At 47.1% G+C, this 14726-nt stretch overlaps 1 protein-coding gene across 6 annotated transcripts; it reads left to right on the top strand.

Moving 5' to 3' along the window:
• Window positions 1–3130: 3130 nt before the first annotated feature.
• ZNF662 (zinc finger protein 662) lies at window positions 3131–13132 on the top strand. Of its 6 annotated transcripts, none has more exons than XM_019727507.2 (4): window positions 3136–3691; window positions 5228–5354; window positions 5998–6111; window positions 9552–13132. In XM_019727507.2, the coding sequence occupies exons 1-4, from the start codon at window positions 3461–3463 to the stop codon at window positions 10550–10552; spliced, it is 1473 nt and encodes a 490-aa protein (XP_019583066.2). In that variant the 5' UTR covers window positions 3136–3460; the 3' UTR covers window positions 10553–13132. The 6 variants fall into 6 exon arrangements, with proteins under 6 accessions (XP_074168642.1, XP_019583066.2, XP_019583067.2 ...); XM_019727508.2 differs by having other exon boundaries at window positions 3138–3691; window positions 6001–6111; XM_019727509.2 differs by lacking the exon at window positions 3136–3691 and adding an exon at window positions 3711–3999.
• Window positions 13133–14726: the final 1594 nt, after the last annotated feature.

The raw sequence follows: 14726 nt of genomic DNA, 5'->3' as shown, positions 1-14726 counted from the left end.
GAGCAGTTTCCAGGCTCTCGGCCTCACGTGGAAAGGTGCTGGCTCAGGTAGTAGATGGCCATCAGCTGTGGCTAGTTGGCCGTCAGCTGTAACCCTAGAGCCATTGGCCACTAATATAACTGCCGTGGCTGCGCTGGGGAGTGGAGTCAAGGAGAGTCGTCGGTCGGTTGGCAGGAAAGCGGACAGCAGGTCGCACATCGGGTGAATCCAGCCTCCAGTGAGACTATAGTGGTGTGACTCCCCTACCTATGGCTCCGTGGGTGTTACTTTTTGGCCTAGCCACATCCTGTGTTCTTATGTGGGAAGCGGGAGCAGGCCGCCCCACGTGACAAATGGCGCAGTGAGCAGGGTCTCCTGCGTGACACAATTTCAATGTTTCTATTTACTAGGGCCCATTGCAGGCCCTGTGATTTGGGGGAGATTTTGCACCTGTATGGGATCCACTCTCCTGGCTCCAACTTAAATCTACATAACATATGCAAAGGTTGCCATAACCAGCTTAACTGCACCTTCCTGCATTCCTAACCAGCTTAACCGCACCTACGGGTCCAAGAAATTTATATCCTGATTAGAAAATATAAAACTTGAGACCAAACAAAGTAGTTTCCAGCAGACTCTGCCCAGCCCACCCTCCTCTTACTTTAATAAATCTTCTATATTTCTATCTGACTCATGAATTCTTTCATGGCCTGCGAGCGAGCACACACAACACAAAGGAGAAGAGCAGAGGGGGAAGGTGGGTGGCAAGTCAGGAAGGCCACACAAATCAGGTGGTAATTAAGTGGAGACCTGGAGGGTGCCAAGGCCAGGCCAATGTGTGTTGAGTGTGGTGGTGCTACAGGTGGAGGTAGGGATGTGTGAGGGGTAGGGATGTGTCAAGGCATCGAGCAAGGTCGTCCCAAGGGACAGGGTGTCCACCCACTCTGAGGGCCAACGTGGCTGCAGAGCTCAGGAGAGAGGGGAAGAAGCGCCAGCAGGGTGCTGACTCCGCAGGCTCATTGCGGACTCGGGCTTTGACCCATCGTGCAGCACTGAACCCTTATCACACCAGCCCGTCCAGCCCTGTGTCTGGGTCCAGCCACCCAGGGTCACTTAGGGGTGGCCTGGTGGACCTGCAGTGACTACTGGCTCTTCCGCGGCGGAGGCCGGCCGGCTCCTGAGAATTCGGCCCACGCGGCTGCCCCTCCCAGGTGTGACTGACAGAGGCCAGCGATCCAGAACCAGCAGGGCGAATCCGAGATACGCCCTTCCACAGGGAGGGGTCGGGGCGGGGTTACGATGTGGGGCCGAATGGCCTGGAAGGATCAACGACTTGCAGAGCTGCCCCCCACTTCCCCGGCGTGCTAGAGCGGCCGCGGGCCCGAGGGCCGGAAAGGCGATGACGCACTTCTGGCCCTGCAGGCTCCGCTGTGGCTTCTCTGAGCAGGCACCGTGGAGCTGACCTCCGTGCGGAGGCGCTCTCAGCCCGTGGGTTCGTGGGGCTTCGCGCGCGAAGGCGCTGTGTGTCTGTCAGTTCGTCTGCGGAGCAATCATGAGGGAGTGGGGCTGGGGCTGCAGGAGGACTTGCAGAGGGGACTGCCTCCTTCCCTCCCAGCGCGCTTGTTTCCCACGCGCGCTCTGTGCGAAGCCCCCACTTTGGCCCATAGTGCTGGGAGTTCTCATCTCGTAAGCCCCGCAGAAGCATCGTTTCAGTGCCCTTTCCCATCTCATTTGCACATTCCATGGTGAGTGGGTGGTGGGCTGAGTTCTCTAGACAGAGCTCAAACGGGTCTCTGGCCTTGTCCTGTCTCGTGTCTTCTCAAGCCACATGTGGTCCAGAATTTGGTTAACTGGGCACCGATCAGAGGGTTCTGTTTACGTGTTGTGGTTCCTGTATTGGGGTTCTCCGCTGGGGGGGGGGGGTCTCCAGTCCGACTGCACCTCCCGCCCAGCCACCCAGTCTTGGTTGCCCTTTGTTTCAATTCAAGATGATATTGACTGCTCCCCCCGTGGTTGCCACTTCTAACCCCAGCTTCACCCCGAGAATGCAACAGCAGTACCGTTGAAATGGAGACGCAGGAGAGAAATTATTTCACTCTGCCTTTAGAGCGGGCAATAGTCTCATTTTACTTAGGGATGAGCTTATTTATGGCTCCTTTCCTTTTCTAGCTTTCAAGGTTCCTTCTTTTTTTTCCAGGAATGGAAGGAAACTCCTCCATGCAACTGGGTTCTTGGCAGCCTGGCCCCAGATTAACCATCTGATTTCTAATCAGCATCACATATACCCAAGCTAACCTAAAAATAAAAAGCCAAGTGAGAGGCAGCAAGTGTTTATGTGAGATCAAAGAATAGCTATGCAGGCAGAAACCAAAATAATGCTCCACTTACGGGGTGTAGGCAAGGGTTTCTTATAAGAAAGGGAAGGGTAATAATTGTGTGAATAGAAAAGACTGAATGTATTATACAAATGGGTAATGGCCAAACCATATAGAAAAATAGAACTCTGACCCACAATCTTCATCAACCAGTCCAGGAAGGCAATCCATATCTGCATAACCAGTCCGAGAAGTCAAACTACTATCTGTAGCCATCAGTGCAGGAAGCCAAAATAACCCTATGGCCTCCAACAGCCAGAACCTGATTAATATGCTCCCTCAACCAATCACATAAGTTGCTTTGCTTCTAGCTCTTGGCCTTCCCCTTGCCAACAATCTCCAATCAGAACAACCTGAAGCCTTCCCTTTTTTCTACTATAAAGCTTTCCCACTTCTCTGCCTGACCTGGAGTCTCTCCAAACGCAAGTGACCATGGCGACTTTCTTGTTACAAGGTTAGAATAAATAGCCTTTGCTTGTTCTCATTTGGGTGGTCTTCGTTTATTTTCATAATTCTGTTTAAAAGTTTAACTTCCTGACACGCTGTGTGATGCTAGGTAAGCCATTTCCTCTCTTTAGGCCTTACTTTCTTCAACTGAAAAACTGGTTCAACATTTATTCATTATTTTCTTCCACAAATATTTCTTGGCACTTAAAGAAATTGGGCCCTAAGAGGTGCTAGACATTGGGTGAATGTTAGAGGCACAAAGATGATTCATATCAAGGCAGTAATCTGCTTTCTGTAGTAAAGAGAGGCAGATACATGAGCAGGAATAGACAAGTGAAGTGTGTGCTGCCTTATATCAGCATCCATCCTACAAAGGTGCCGCAGAGTGAAGAGTGGTCAGTGGGAAAAGGGACGGGAAAGGATTCCCAGAGGAAGCCTCCTTCCCCACCACCCAGTCCCCTCTCATCCCCCACCCCTGCAGCGGCGCTCGGGGGCAGTCGGTGTCTCGGGGAGAACTGGACCACTCTCCCCTCGGTCTTTTGCTGGGGAGAAAGGAGGACCACAGAGACGCGGCGCCCTCCACCGTCCTAGAGAAGCCAGAGTGGCACGAATGCTGCAGCCTCTACCTCTCCGGTGCGGAGCTCTGGCCCGCACAGAGAATGGGAGCTACGGGGAGAGCTGGCCGGGCTGGCCGGACTCCCGGGCACGCGGCCGCTATGCCAGGCCTGCCCGGCTCCGGAGCGTCCCTTCCCGACCCTTGGCAGCCCCCGGGCGGGCCCGGCGCACGCTCACTTCCCCGGTGGGCGGCCCGGGCCATGGCGAGCCGGGTCCGCATCGGCCTTGCACTCGAGCTGCTGTCGGGACAGCCCGCGCCTGCCCGGACGCACCTGGTGAGTGCGGGGCCGGCGCCGTGATGCTAACTCTGCCCTGGGCTCTGCGCCCGGATAAGGGGCGGAAAGGGGGCAGTACCGCGACCGGGGAATTGGGGTCCAGCCCAGAGGGGAGGGCCCGGAGGAACAGGCAGGGGGCAGAGTGGATTCGACACCCCTCAGACTTGCGCGCGCAGGGGAAGCACAAGTGCAACTGGCGGCATAGGCGTGAGCCAGGTGCTGGGGCAGAGGTGTTCACAGCCCTATGCGCGGCGACGAATGTCCAGAATTTCCATGACGCTGCTTTTACAGAGCTCGTTATATTTGAGGTGGGTCTCGAGGTGAACGTGAGTGTGCAGGCGCACGAGGGAGGAACTGGATCTTCGGGAAGGGGGAGCTGCGAGTGCACGGGCACAGATCTAGGCAAAAGCAGGGTTTGGGTTCCTAAGAGGATGGTGGCTCGGGAGGTGCTCCCAGGCAGGCAAGCGGGGTCCCTGAATAGTGAATGACGTTGTTTGCCCTGCAGAGGGTGTGGACTTTTTAGGGAGGCGAAGGTGAGCCCGCCAAAGCCTTTGAGCCCCGGAGTGCACGGAAGTCCCTGTGGGCCTTATCGGGCCAGGACTGATAGGAAATGGACCGGTTGGGTGACCCCATAGCATGGAGACTGCCATCCTGAATGAGGCAGCGGTTGGGAATTATAAGAAGTCGAAGGAGTCTTGATGGCTGTAAGTTAGCACTGTTTGTGTTTCTTAAAAAGGAGGGTGAGAGAGAAGGGACAGGAAAGGCGCAGGAGCTCGGGCTCCCGAAAATAAAGAAAAAGGGGGCGTTGAGACGAGGATGTAGGGAAGAAAAAGAAGGGTGGGATGTTTTAGAGAGTGTTGGTGGGGGAGTGCAGGCAATAAAGTCAGTGTTTGGGTCTGTCCTGTTGAGTACAGTTTCCAGGGCAACCCTAGTGTTCTGAGGAGCCCTTCCTTAGCTGCTTCCTTGGCTGGTGTCTGACTTGGACAAAGGGCCCTACATTGGGGCCAATGGGATGGCAGTGAGGACAGAAGCCAGTGTGGTGTAGTAGGTAAGAGCCAGAGACTCAGGCTCAGTTTGGTATCTTTGGGGGAAGTTAATCTCTGAGCCTCGGTTTTCTCCTCTATAAAATGGGTGTATATACATGTTACACAAAGTAACATGTAAAGTGCTTGGCACAAGCTTAATAAATGGTAGTTTCTCTGAAGGAGGATACATTGTGGAGAAAGGATGACACCTAGAATGTAGATAGCTATCTCGGGCGGAGGGATGAAAAAGGAAAACTTGCGGAGACTCATGAAAAAGATGAGACGTTTGCTGAAGTAAAGATGAAGAGACATGAGAAAGTTGATGGCTGATCTTTTTTATCTTTGGAAGTAGGGGGCAGAAATCTGCTGATAGTTCCTTGAGACATTCAGAATCCAGAAACTCAACCAGTACCTTCCTGCCTCCCCTGTGCTTCTTAGTGCCTGGTCTACCGCTTACTCCAGGCCTGGGTCCTGGGATTGTCCTAGGGCATTTAAACACATGTTGTTTCAGGAGTCAGTGACCTTTGAGGATGTGGCCGTCTACTTCGCTGAGAACGAATGGACTGGCCTGACGCCTGCACAGAGGGCCCTATACAGGGATGTGATGCTGGAGAATTATGGGGCTGTGGCTTCCCTGGGTAAGGCTCTTTCCCTTTGGACTCCACCTCTGCCCTTCAGACTTTCCTCACTCCTTCCTCAGAGGCTCAGGAGTTTTCGAGAGCCCTTGGTTGAGTGGCAACTTCAGCAACTGAGTCTTAATGACCCAGCCTCAGTGATTGCTGGGAAGTGGGAAATCCTGTTCTCAATTCAGGCCTCACACAGGACCTCCTCGTCCCAGGGTGAGGGCTGCCCATCTCCGAACCCCTGTGCTGTGGGTACAGTGGGAAGAGCAGATTCCTGGTGCCCCCTGAGCCCTCAGTTCCCCATCCCGTCAGTTTGGGAGACCTGGCCCAATACCATCCATGGTCAAGCAGATGTCTGAACTTGAGAGCTCTAAGAGGTAGAGAATGAGAACAATTCCTCACTGCGTAGATGGTCCATTTGCTCACTCAAGCTGTTGTTGAGCACCTCCTCCTACTCCATCTTTCCTGAGCTTTGCAAGCCTCTGGCCCCTCTCCCCGGGGTCTCCTGCCCCTTTCCCTGAACTTGTGTTTCTTGTTCTTCCTAGTAATTTCCCTTCTTTCCCCTCCTGCCCCTGACCTGGAAACACAGTTCTGGGAGGAGCCCTGGGATTGCTCTGTCACCCCACTCACATGCCTGTCCCATTTCCTTCCCTTCAAGCAGCATTTCCATTTCCCAAACCGGCCCTGATTTCCCAGCTGGAACGAGGGGAGGCACCCTGGAGCTCAGCTCTTCAGGGAGCTCTGGATGGAGAGGGCCCGAGGGACATCTCAGGTGAGTGAGGACACATGTCAGTCATGGAGCAGTTCCCTTGTCTTGATCTTTGCATTGTAATAGGATGTTCTCTTAATTTAGTGTTGTGGACACCGTTGGGATTACCTTTTGTCCTCTGTGTTCTCATGGTTTTCCGTCTTATTTTATCCATCCTGGCTCCTCTGGCTGCCATCTTCATTCACTTGTTTTACCTCTTGCCCATCTCGTCTGTTCTTATCATGGCCACCATTTATCTTTACTCCCTGACTTTTCTGTTTACTCTCTGATCTGAGGTGGCCTTTCTGCTTTCCTGGCGTGTTTATAGTCTTCCAGCAGAAGATTCCGACTGCCCTTTGGGGATAGCTTGGCCATCTTTATCATTAGAAATCAAGAAGTTTCAATAACCCTGAACCTCATAGTTCCTATTCCTCAGCGATTTCTGGTGGGGAAAGCCCTGGCATTCCTTCAGGCCCAGCACAGGGCTTTCCTGCTCCTAATTTCCTAAAGAGAACTGTGTCCCCCTATTGCTTCACTGGCCCCATCCTATCTTCTTCCCACAACGGCTCTTTTGTGACCCAGTAAGACTTGAACTCTGCCCCCAACTTCTCTATTCTCATAGCTCCTTGCTGTCTCTGTCAGTCTTTCCATGTTGGAAAACTCCTGATTGCAAGTAACAACCCATTTCAAACAGGCGTAAACAGTAAAGAGGAACTAATTTGTTTCATGTAACTGGGAAGTCCTTAGGTAAAGTGGGCTGAAGTAGTTTGATCAGAATTTCAATCTCTGCTCTGCTCTGTCTCCTTGTATGTCGGCTTTTTGTACAGTCTGGCTCCTCTCATGGTTGTCAGGTGATTGGTAGGTGTGAATCATACCTACGGGGAGAAACAGACTATAACCATTGCTAATCAGAGTCCTGAGTATTGCTCCCAGTTGGGCTCACTCCCGCCCACAGGGCATGGCTGTGCCAGAGTGGAGGAGGGACATAGGGAGATAAGTAGTGTCCTCCACATTCTTTCAGGATCTCGGTACTTACTCTCTCAGCCGCCCAAGGGAGTTTCCCATCGCTGCTTTAGGCAGAAAGCCAACAGTCGTGATTCCTTAAGCAAAACCCTAACTCCGTGACCTGCGGCAGACCTCCTTGGGGCACAGGTTCCTACTCGAAGGCCACTTTTGTCTCAGAGAAGAGAACACTCAGGGGATGCATGGTCCTTGGTTTTAGCCGCATAAAATGTCATCAATTGGAAGGTGTAGAGTTGATTTGTTTCTTAGGAGGCTTCAGATGGGAGTTACAGAGACAGATCTTAGTTACGCCCGAAAAATAAGGGACCTTTGTGATTAGAAGTGTCTGTCGTTAGAGTAAGAAGTGACTTCTGGAAATGGCTGAGTGAGGCTGTGAGGCCATTTCTTATGGATGCTATAGAGAGACCCATCACTGATCCTTTGTGGAAAGAGAAGGCAATAGATAGATGGATAGGAAGGAAGGAAATTAAGACATTGTGGTTTCCCGACATAGTCCCAGGAATAGGTCTTTGAAAGTCTATCCTATCCTGATTCTTTCCTAGGAACTGGCTGTCACCTCCTAGGGGCAGGTGCTGAAGACACCTTTGTTTTTCCTGTTTCCTCCTGACATTTTAAAATAAGCAATATGCTTTCATATTTTGGGGAACTAATGGAATCACAACTTCCCTGTACCTCAGTTTCCTATCCTTTACGTTCTTATCCCAAGTTTCAGGTCATCTTTGTTACCAGTCTTTCCACTCACCTTCATTCTCTTCTGACAACTTCCATCTCTGCTCCTTTCCTAATGGGTCTCACTCCTACTGAGCCGCCGTATTTATATCTTGACCTGGCAGGCTGTCCATTTCTTCTTTTCTTTTCTTTTCTTTTCTTTTCTTTTCTTTTCTTTTCTTTTCTTTTCTTTTCCTTTTCTCTTCCTCTTCCTCTTCCTCTTCCTCTTCCTCTTCTCTTCTCTTCTCTTCCCTCATTTCTATTTTCTATTTTCTCTTTCTTTTTTGTTGTGCCCTTCTGTGCCCCACGTCAGAGGCTTGTCTCGGTGTTCCCCTCCTGCCGCGGGGCAGGGGGCTTGCTCCTGTACACAGTGCTCCCCTAATGACGCGGGGCCCCACATGGAGACCCCTTCCTGCCATGGGATCCACGGTGGGAGGCTTGCCCCGGACCCGGTGGTCCCCTAATGCAGCGGGCCCTGCAGAATCATGAGGCTCATACCATACACGGTGTTCCCCTAATGATGCCAGGCTGCGCGTCCGGAGGCTCGTCACCTTGCACGGTGTTCCCCTCCTGCTGCTGGGATCCTGCCTCCTGGGATCTTCCGTCTTCAGCAGGTGGGAGAGCCATTAAACTAGTAAATGAGAGCAAAATTAGCACTTTTCTCCCAGTCACATATTTTCCTGTCTTTTCTTTGTAAAAGGTCAAAAATCCATTTTACCATTTATGTTGTAAGTAAAAGACCCTCTAAAAATGCCTAAATCAACCAATTAATCAAGAGCTAACTTAAACCTCTAGGGCCCAGCTTTCATCTGGAGAGGCTCAATTAATTAAATTTGGTATATGTTGGGTCTTAGACTCAGACTGAACAGAGGGCCTACTCATCTGGCTGCTATGGTTAACCAATACTTTAAAATTGTATTTTACTCATTGTGTTAATTGCTAGGGATGAAAAACAAGTAATATATGACCCCTATCCAAGAAGGGCTCACAGTCTAATGGGACAGTGTATGGAGGTGTATAATTACAGTAAAATGTGATGCTGTAACAGAGGTGTGAATAAGACCCTATGGGAACAAAGAGGAGGCAGTCTGCCCAGCTCTGCCTGAAGTAGTTTAGGGAAGCTCTTTTCATGGCAGACTTGGTGATTGGATTGTATGAGAACTACATTTCCTTTGGTGTTGGAAATTGTGAGGAAGAGTCTTCTTGCTGCTCCCTGCCGTGTGTGACAAGCTCAGCTTCCCCAGGTGTATCACAAAGGATCCTTGATTTCTGACCGGGTCTTCTGCCCTGAATCCTGGCCTGTTCTTCTCATGTTATAAACTGGATTGACTACCTGGAAGGAATTCTGACTTGGCCTCGTTAGAATTCTGTTTTGATTAAGCACCAGAGGTGCCATGCTAGAGAAAAACTCTGTTAAACCTTCCACCTGCTTGAACATTAGAGAATACATAATGGTGATGTTTATTATCTTCATGCTAGAGGATTAGATTTGGTTCAACTTTCCTGAGAGCAGCCCTCCCGCCATGCTTGGTCTGGCGCTGGGAATCACAGCCCCCAGGAACTCTCTGTCTGGTTTCTGCCTTTTGCTTTTGGTGGCTTTCTATGTGTTAGCTCTGTTTTGCCATTGCAGCTAGGTCAGGGCCATTGAGACACGGATGGCACTTGGAGAGACATGGATATAATACCACTTGGTGACCTCTGATGACATTTGCAGCTCTGCTTTCTTCTTTCAGAGGGTGTGTTGAAGAGTGAGAAAGAAGATTTTATTCTGAAGGAGGAGATTTTTGAGGAGCCACAGGATCACACGGTGCTATCACGTGGACCCCGCTGGTGTCGCTCCCGGGAAGTCTGGTTTGGAAAAACTTGTGAAGAGGAGAAAAGCAGGTTAGGGAGATGCCCTGATTACCCCAATGGGGGAAGTATGGAGAACACTACCAATGATATTATACAAGTCATTGTCAAAGATGAGATGATCTCAGTAGAAGAGAGTTCAGAAAACACTGATGTTAACACACACCTTGTCATACATCAGAACATTCTAAGTGAGCGGGTATTCTGTATGTGTGAAGAATGTGGCAGGTGTTTTGATCAAAACGAGGACTTTGATCAACATCAGAGAATTCATAATGGAGAGCATGTCTATGAATGTAAGGAATGTGGGAAGATTTTCAGTTTTCGATCACACTGCGTGGCACATCAGAGAATTCACACTGGGGAGAAGCCCTATGCTTGTCAAGAATGTGCTAGAGCCTTCCTTCGGAAGTCAAACCTGATTCGGCACCAGAAAATACATACAGGAGAGAAACCCTTTAAATGTAAGGAATGTGGGAAGAGTTTAAGTCACAACACAAGCCTTACACAGCACCAGCGGATCCACACTGGGGAGAAACCGTACACCTGTAAGGAATGTGGGAAAAGCTTTGCTCGGAGCACAGCCCTTCTTCGACATCAGAGAATCCACACTGGGGAGAAGCCTTACGAGTGTAAGGACTGTGGGAAGGGCTTCATGTGGAACTCGGATCTTGCTAAGCACCAGAAGGTCCACACCGGGGAGAAGCCTCATGAATGTACTGAGTGTGGAAAAAGCTTCGTTTGCAAGGCACACCTTACCCGACATCAGAGAATCCATACTGGGGAAAGACCCTATAAATGTAGTGACTGTGGGAAAGACTTTAGTCAGAATTCTGTTTTGATTAAGCACCAGAGGTGCCATGCTAGAGAAAAACGCTGTTAAACCTTCCACCTGCTTGAACATTAGAGAATACATAATGGTGATGTTTATTATCTTCATGCTAGAGGATTCCCAGAGACAAAATGAGACGACTGTCCACATTTGCTGTAACTCTAATAGCCAGTATTATCTTTCTCCTTCTCCTGAAAGATACCCCGTACTCTAGCAAGACTGGTCCCCCGTTCAACCACCCACATTCATACAAGGCAGCATTTAGTTGAGCACCTACTCTGTGTTAGCTACTATGCTAACCATTTTACATACATTCTTTAACTTTTCTTACTCCTATTAAAGTAGATACTCTTATCCCCATTTTACAAATGAGAAATCTAAGGTTAAACAAGATTATACAATTCATTCAAGTTAGTAAGTTACAGAGTTGAGATTGGAACCAGGCCTGTCACACTCCAGAGTCTACTATTCTTTATTTGAGCGCATTTCTACTTCTATCCATTTTTATTTGCTCAAGTTTCCCTTCCCTTCCTCCTCTAAGACCCAGCTCCTTCAACTGAGCAGACTTCTCTCCCTCTTCTAGTAATCAGTACTACCCAACTTGGTATTTAATTATGTGCTGTCTTACATTTTTCTAATAGTTTCCTGTCTGTTAGTCCAGCTAAATGGCTCTTTGAGGACCAACACTGTATTTCTTTTGTTTTTCAAATGTTAAAAGTTACTTTTTTTGACTAGATATAACATGCTCATGATAAAAAAATTGAAATAGTTCAAAAAAGTGTTCAGTGAAATGTAAATTTCCTTGTCACACACGTAAGTATTAATACTGCTTTCCTAAGTCCACCTCACTTAAAACCATATTTGATGTAAATGACATTGCAGTTACATTGCCAACTCCATGACCTTCTCTTCCTCAGAAGTTGTCCCTCTGAAGTCACCAAGGTAACTTAAGGAAAGTAGCAGAGGGTAGTCTGGGTCATGCAATCATGGAAGACCTGATTATAAGAGTATTCTTCAACTGGAAAAATGAAAAACAAATGTTTAAGTCTGTGAATGATTTGTGTTAAGTCTTTAAATGTTCTATGGAATTCACACTGAAGCCGTCTGGACCTGGGCTTTTATTTGTGGGAAATTTGCTCTTGCTAAAAACAAGTAGTTTTCTACTTTCTTAAGGTGGAAGACTAGGTTATTGATTTGAGATTTCTCTTTTTTTAAAATAGGCATTTGCAGTTATAAATTTTCCTCAAAGCACTTCTTTAGCTGCCTCCTATAAGTTTTGGTATGTTGTGTTTTCATCTTCATTCACCTCCATTTCTAACATCACTTAGGATTTCTTCATTGACCCACTGGTTATTTACTGAGGCTTGCTTTATAGCCTAGCTTTATGGTCTTTCCTGGAGAATATTCCATATTTGTTTGAGAAATGTATTCTGTTGTTGTTGAGTATAGTGTTCTATAGATGTTTGTTAGGTTTATAATATTGTTCAAGTCTTCCATTTCCTTTTTGATCTTCTGTCTAGTTCTGTTTATCATTGAAAGTTAGGTATTGAAGTCTCTATTATTGTTGTTTCCCTTTAATTCAGATGGTATTTGCTTCATGTATTTTGAGGCTCTTTTTGAAGGTACATATATGTGTTTACAATTGTTATCTGTTCCTGATGGATTGACCGTTCTATCATTATAGAATATCTCTTTACCTCTTTATCTTATATATTTTGTTTCAAAGTCTATTTTGTCTGATATTAGTGTGGCCCCTCAAGCTCTCTTATAGTTGTTGCTTTCATGGTACAGATGCTCCTGAACTTACAATGGCGTTATGTCCCAATCACCCATCATAAGTTGAAAATATCATAAGTTAAAAATGCATTTAGTACAGCTAATCTACCAAACTTCATAGCTTTGCCTAGTCTACCTTAAATGTGCTCTGAACACAAAATCCAAAAAACGCTGGCAACATAGTGCACTGTAGAGCATTGGTTGTTTACCCTGGTGACCATGTGGATGGCTGGGAGCTGTCGCTCATGGCCGCTGCCCAGCATCCTGAGAGAGCATCATACTGCATATTACTGGCCTGGGAAAGAACAACATACAAAATTTGAAGTATGGTTTCTACTGAATGCGTCTCACTTTCACACCATCATAAGGTCAAAAAATCATAAGTTGAACTATAATAAGTTAGGGGACCTTCTATGCAGTTGACCCTTGAACAATGTGGGAGTTAGGGGTACCAACCTCCTATGCAGTTGAAAATCCAAGTATAATTTAAGTCAGCTTTCTGCATATGCAGATTCCAACGGTGGGTTGAAAATACAATTGACCCTTGAACAACGTGGGTTTGAACTGTGCAGGTCCACTTATACATGGGCATATTAATCCGCTCAACTCTAGTCAGTCAGTAGCCCAGGAATCTGCATGCTTCTCAGAACATTCCAGGACCACATTTGGAGAAATACCAACCTGTAACCAGTCTGGCATGGCAAAGATTTGGTTATGTTATAATTCATGGGTTAAGTTATTTTGGTTGGTGGGTTAGATCTGTGTTCTCCTAATCCAATACTATGTTCTCTAACCATTTTATGTATATTATGTGTATTTCCCAAGTAAATTAAAGCTTCCTGATAGCATGAAAAATCTCATACTTTTCTCATTTATGCCGTTACATTTTATAAAAAGTTACTTGATTTTTTGTTGTTGTTTTTGTTTTCTCTTGATTGATTAATGAGGTTTTCTCCGAACTTTATTCCTCCCGGTTCTTTCACCATTCCTTCCCTGCCCTAGTGTCTGAGCCCTCTCTTTTACTTTCCCATCCCTTTATGTCCTCAGGCTTTGTACGCCATCATACATTCCTTTATTACCCACAACCTTCCCTCATTGACCAGTCCTGCCCTTTTGGCCACCTTTTCATCTTGAACTCTTCTTGGATCTACAAACCCTGATAAAATTTTTTTTTGCCTTTTGGGATTCAGGACTTTCCCTTGCCTTGTCTCATTCCCTACGTGCTCTAAAGGCATTTTATAAGCATATAAAAGCTGTGTACTAGCAGCTCTTATATGATTACCTTACTTGATGATTAACTCAGGCAACCTGGGGCCTGTAGGCAAAATCTGGGCCACCACACGGCTTTTTTTGTATAGCTTACAAGGTAAGTATGGTTGAAATTTTTTAATGGTTGAGAGAAATCAAAAGAAGACTACAACTTTGTAACACGTGAAAATTGTATGAAATTCAAATTTTAGTGTTCATAAATAAAGTTTTATGGGAATACAGTCATGTTCATTCATTAAGTATTGTCTGTGGTGTGTTCATACTACAATAGTAGAGTTGAATACTTGCAATAGAGACCGTATGGCCTGAAGAGTCTAAATTATTTACTATATAGCCCTTTATAGGAAAAGTTTGCTAACCCCATTCCAGTTTCCTCTTGCATTGCTGAGAGGTGGTATGTTTTTCATATATTTCTTCTTATCAGGTGGAAACACATGGGCTTAGAATGAGCATTTGACCTCAAAACAAAATAATTCCCAATAAACACAAATCCTGTGGCATGGGAGCAGGTGAATAGCTGAGAGAGGGACCTGATTTTCAAGATTCTTGTGAGTTAGAGGGCAAGTTAGATAGGCATGCAGGAAATTTTGCAAGGGATGGAATGAATAAAAATGAGAGAGATTCTGTGAAGGAGATAGTTAACAATGAGAAAATTCCTGTAGCAAATAGAAGCCATCCACAAAAGAAATTAGAAAAAAAAATATTAGTGTGTGTTCTCAGCGTGAAACACATCTGCAACTATCAGGTGCATAGGTTTTCTATAAATGTGATGTGTGGGACAAACATTGCAGTCACAATTCAGATTTTTTTCAGCATCAGAAAAAAACACATGGAAAAAAGCCACATCAATGTCAGAAGTGTGGCAAAGCCTTTAGCCTTAGCTTCACTTTTGTTCAACACCAAGGAATCCACAGTGGGAAGTGACCGTGTGTGTGCGAACAGTGTGGCAAGGCGTGGAAGGGCAGCTCCCATGCACAGCAGCGCATTCACACTGGAGAGAAACCCTATCAGTGTGAGGAGTGTGGTGAAGCCTTCAGCTTCAGCTATAGTTTATGCATCACCACGGGATCCACAGTGGGGAGCGACCCTGTGTATGCAGAGTGTGGCAAGGCTTTTAGGTCCAGCTGCCACTGCTCTAAACACCAGTGAATCCACACTGGGAGGAGGCTCCATGAGTGTA

This window comes from Rhinolophus sinicus, linkage group LG10, assembly GCF_036562045.2.
Source record: "Rhinolophus sinicus isolate RSC01 linkage group LG10, ASM3656204v1, whole genome shotgun sequence".
Classification (NCBI taxonomy): domain Eukaryota; kingdom Metazoa; phylum Chordata; class Mammalia; order Chiroptera; family Rhinolophidae; genus Rhinolophus; species Rhinolophus sinicus.
The sequence above is the reverse complement of the archived record's forward strand: the minus strand, read 5'-3'. Positions and strand labels throughout refer to the sequence as shown.

Bases quoted from the DNA above. Each gene is read 5' to 3' on its own strand.
- ZNF662 (XM_019727509.2), top strand. From the start codon at position 3,715: ATGCTAACTCTGCCCTGGGCTCTGCGCCCGGATAAGGGGCGGAAAGGG. The intron at 4,000-5,227 runs GTGGGTCTCGAG...ATGTTGTTTCAG, and splicing joins CAGAGCTCGTTATATTTGAG to GAGTCAGTGACCTTTGAGGA. The intron at 5,355-5,997 runs GTAAGGCTCTTT...CTTCCCTTCAAG, and splicing joins TGGGGCTGTGGCTTCCCTGG to CAGCATTTCCATTTCCCAAA.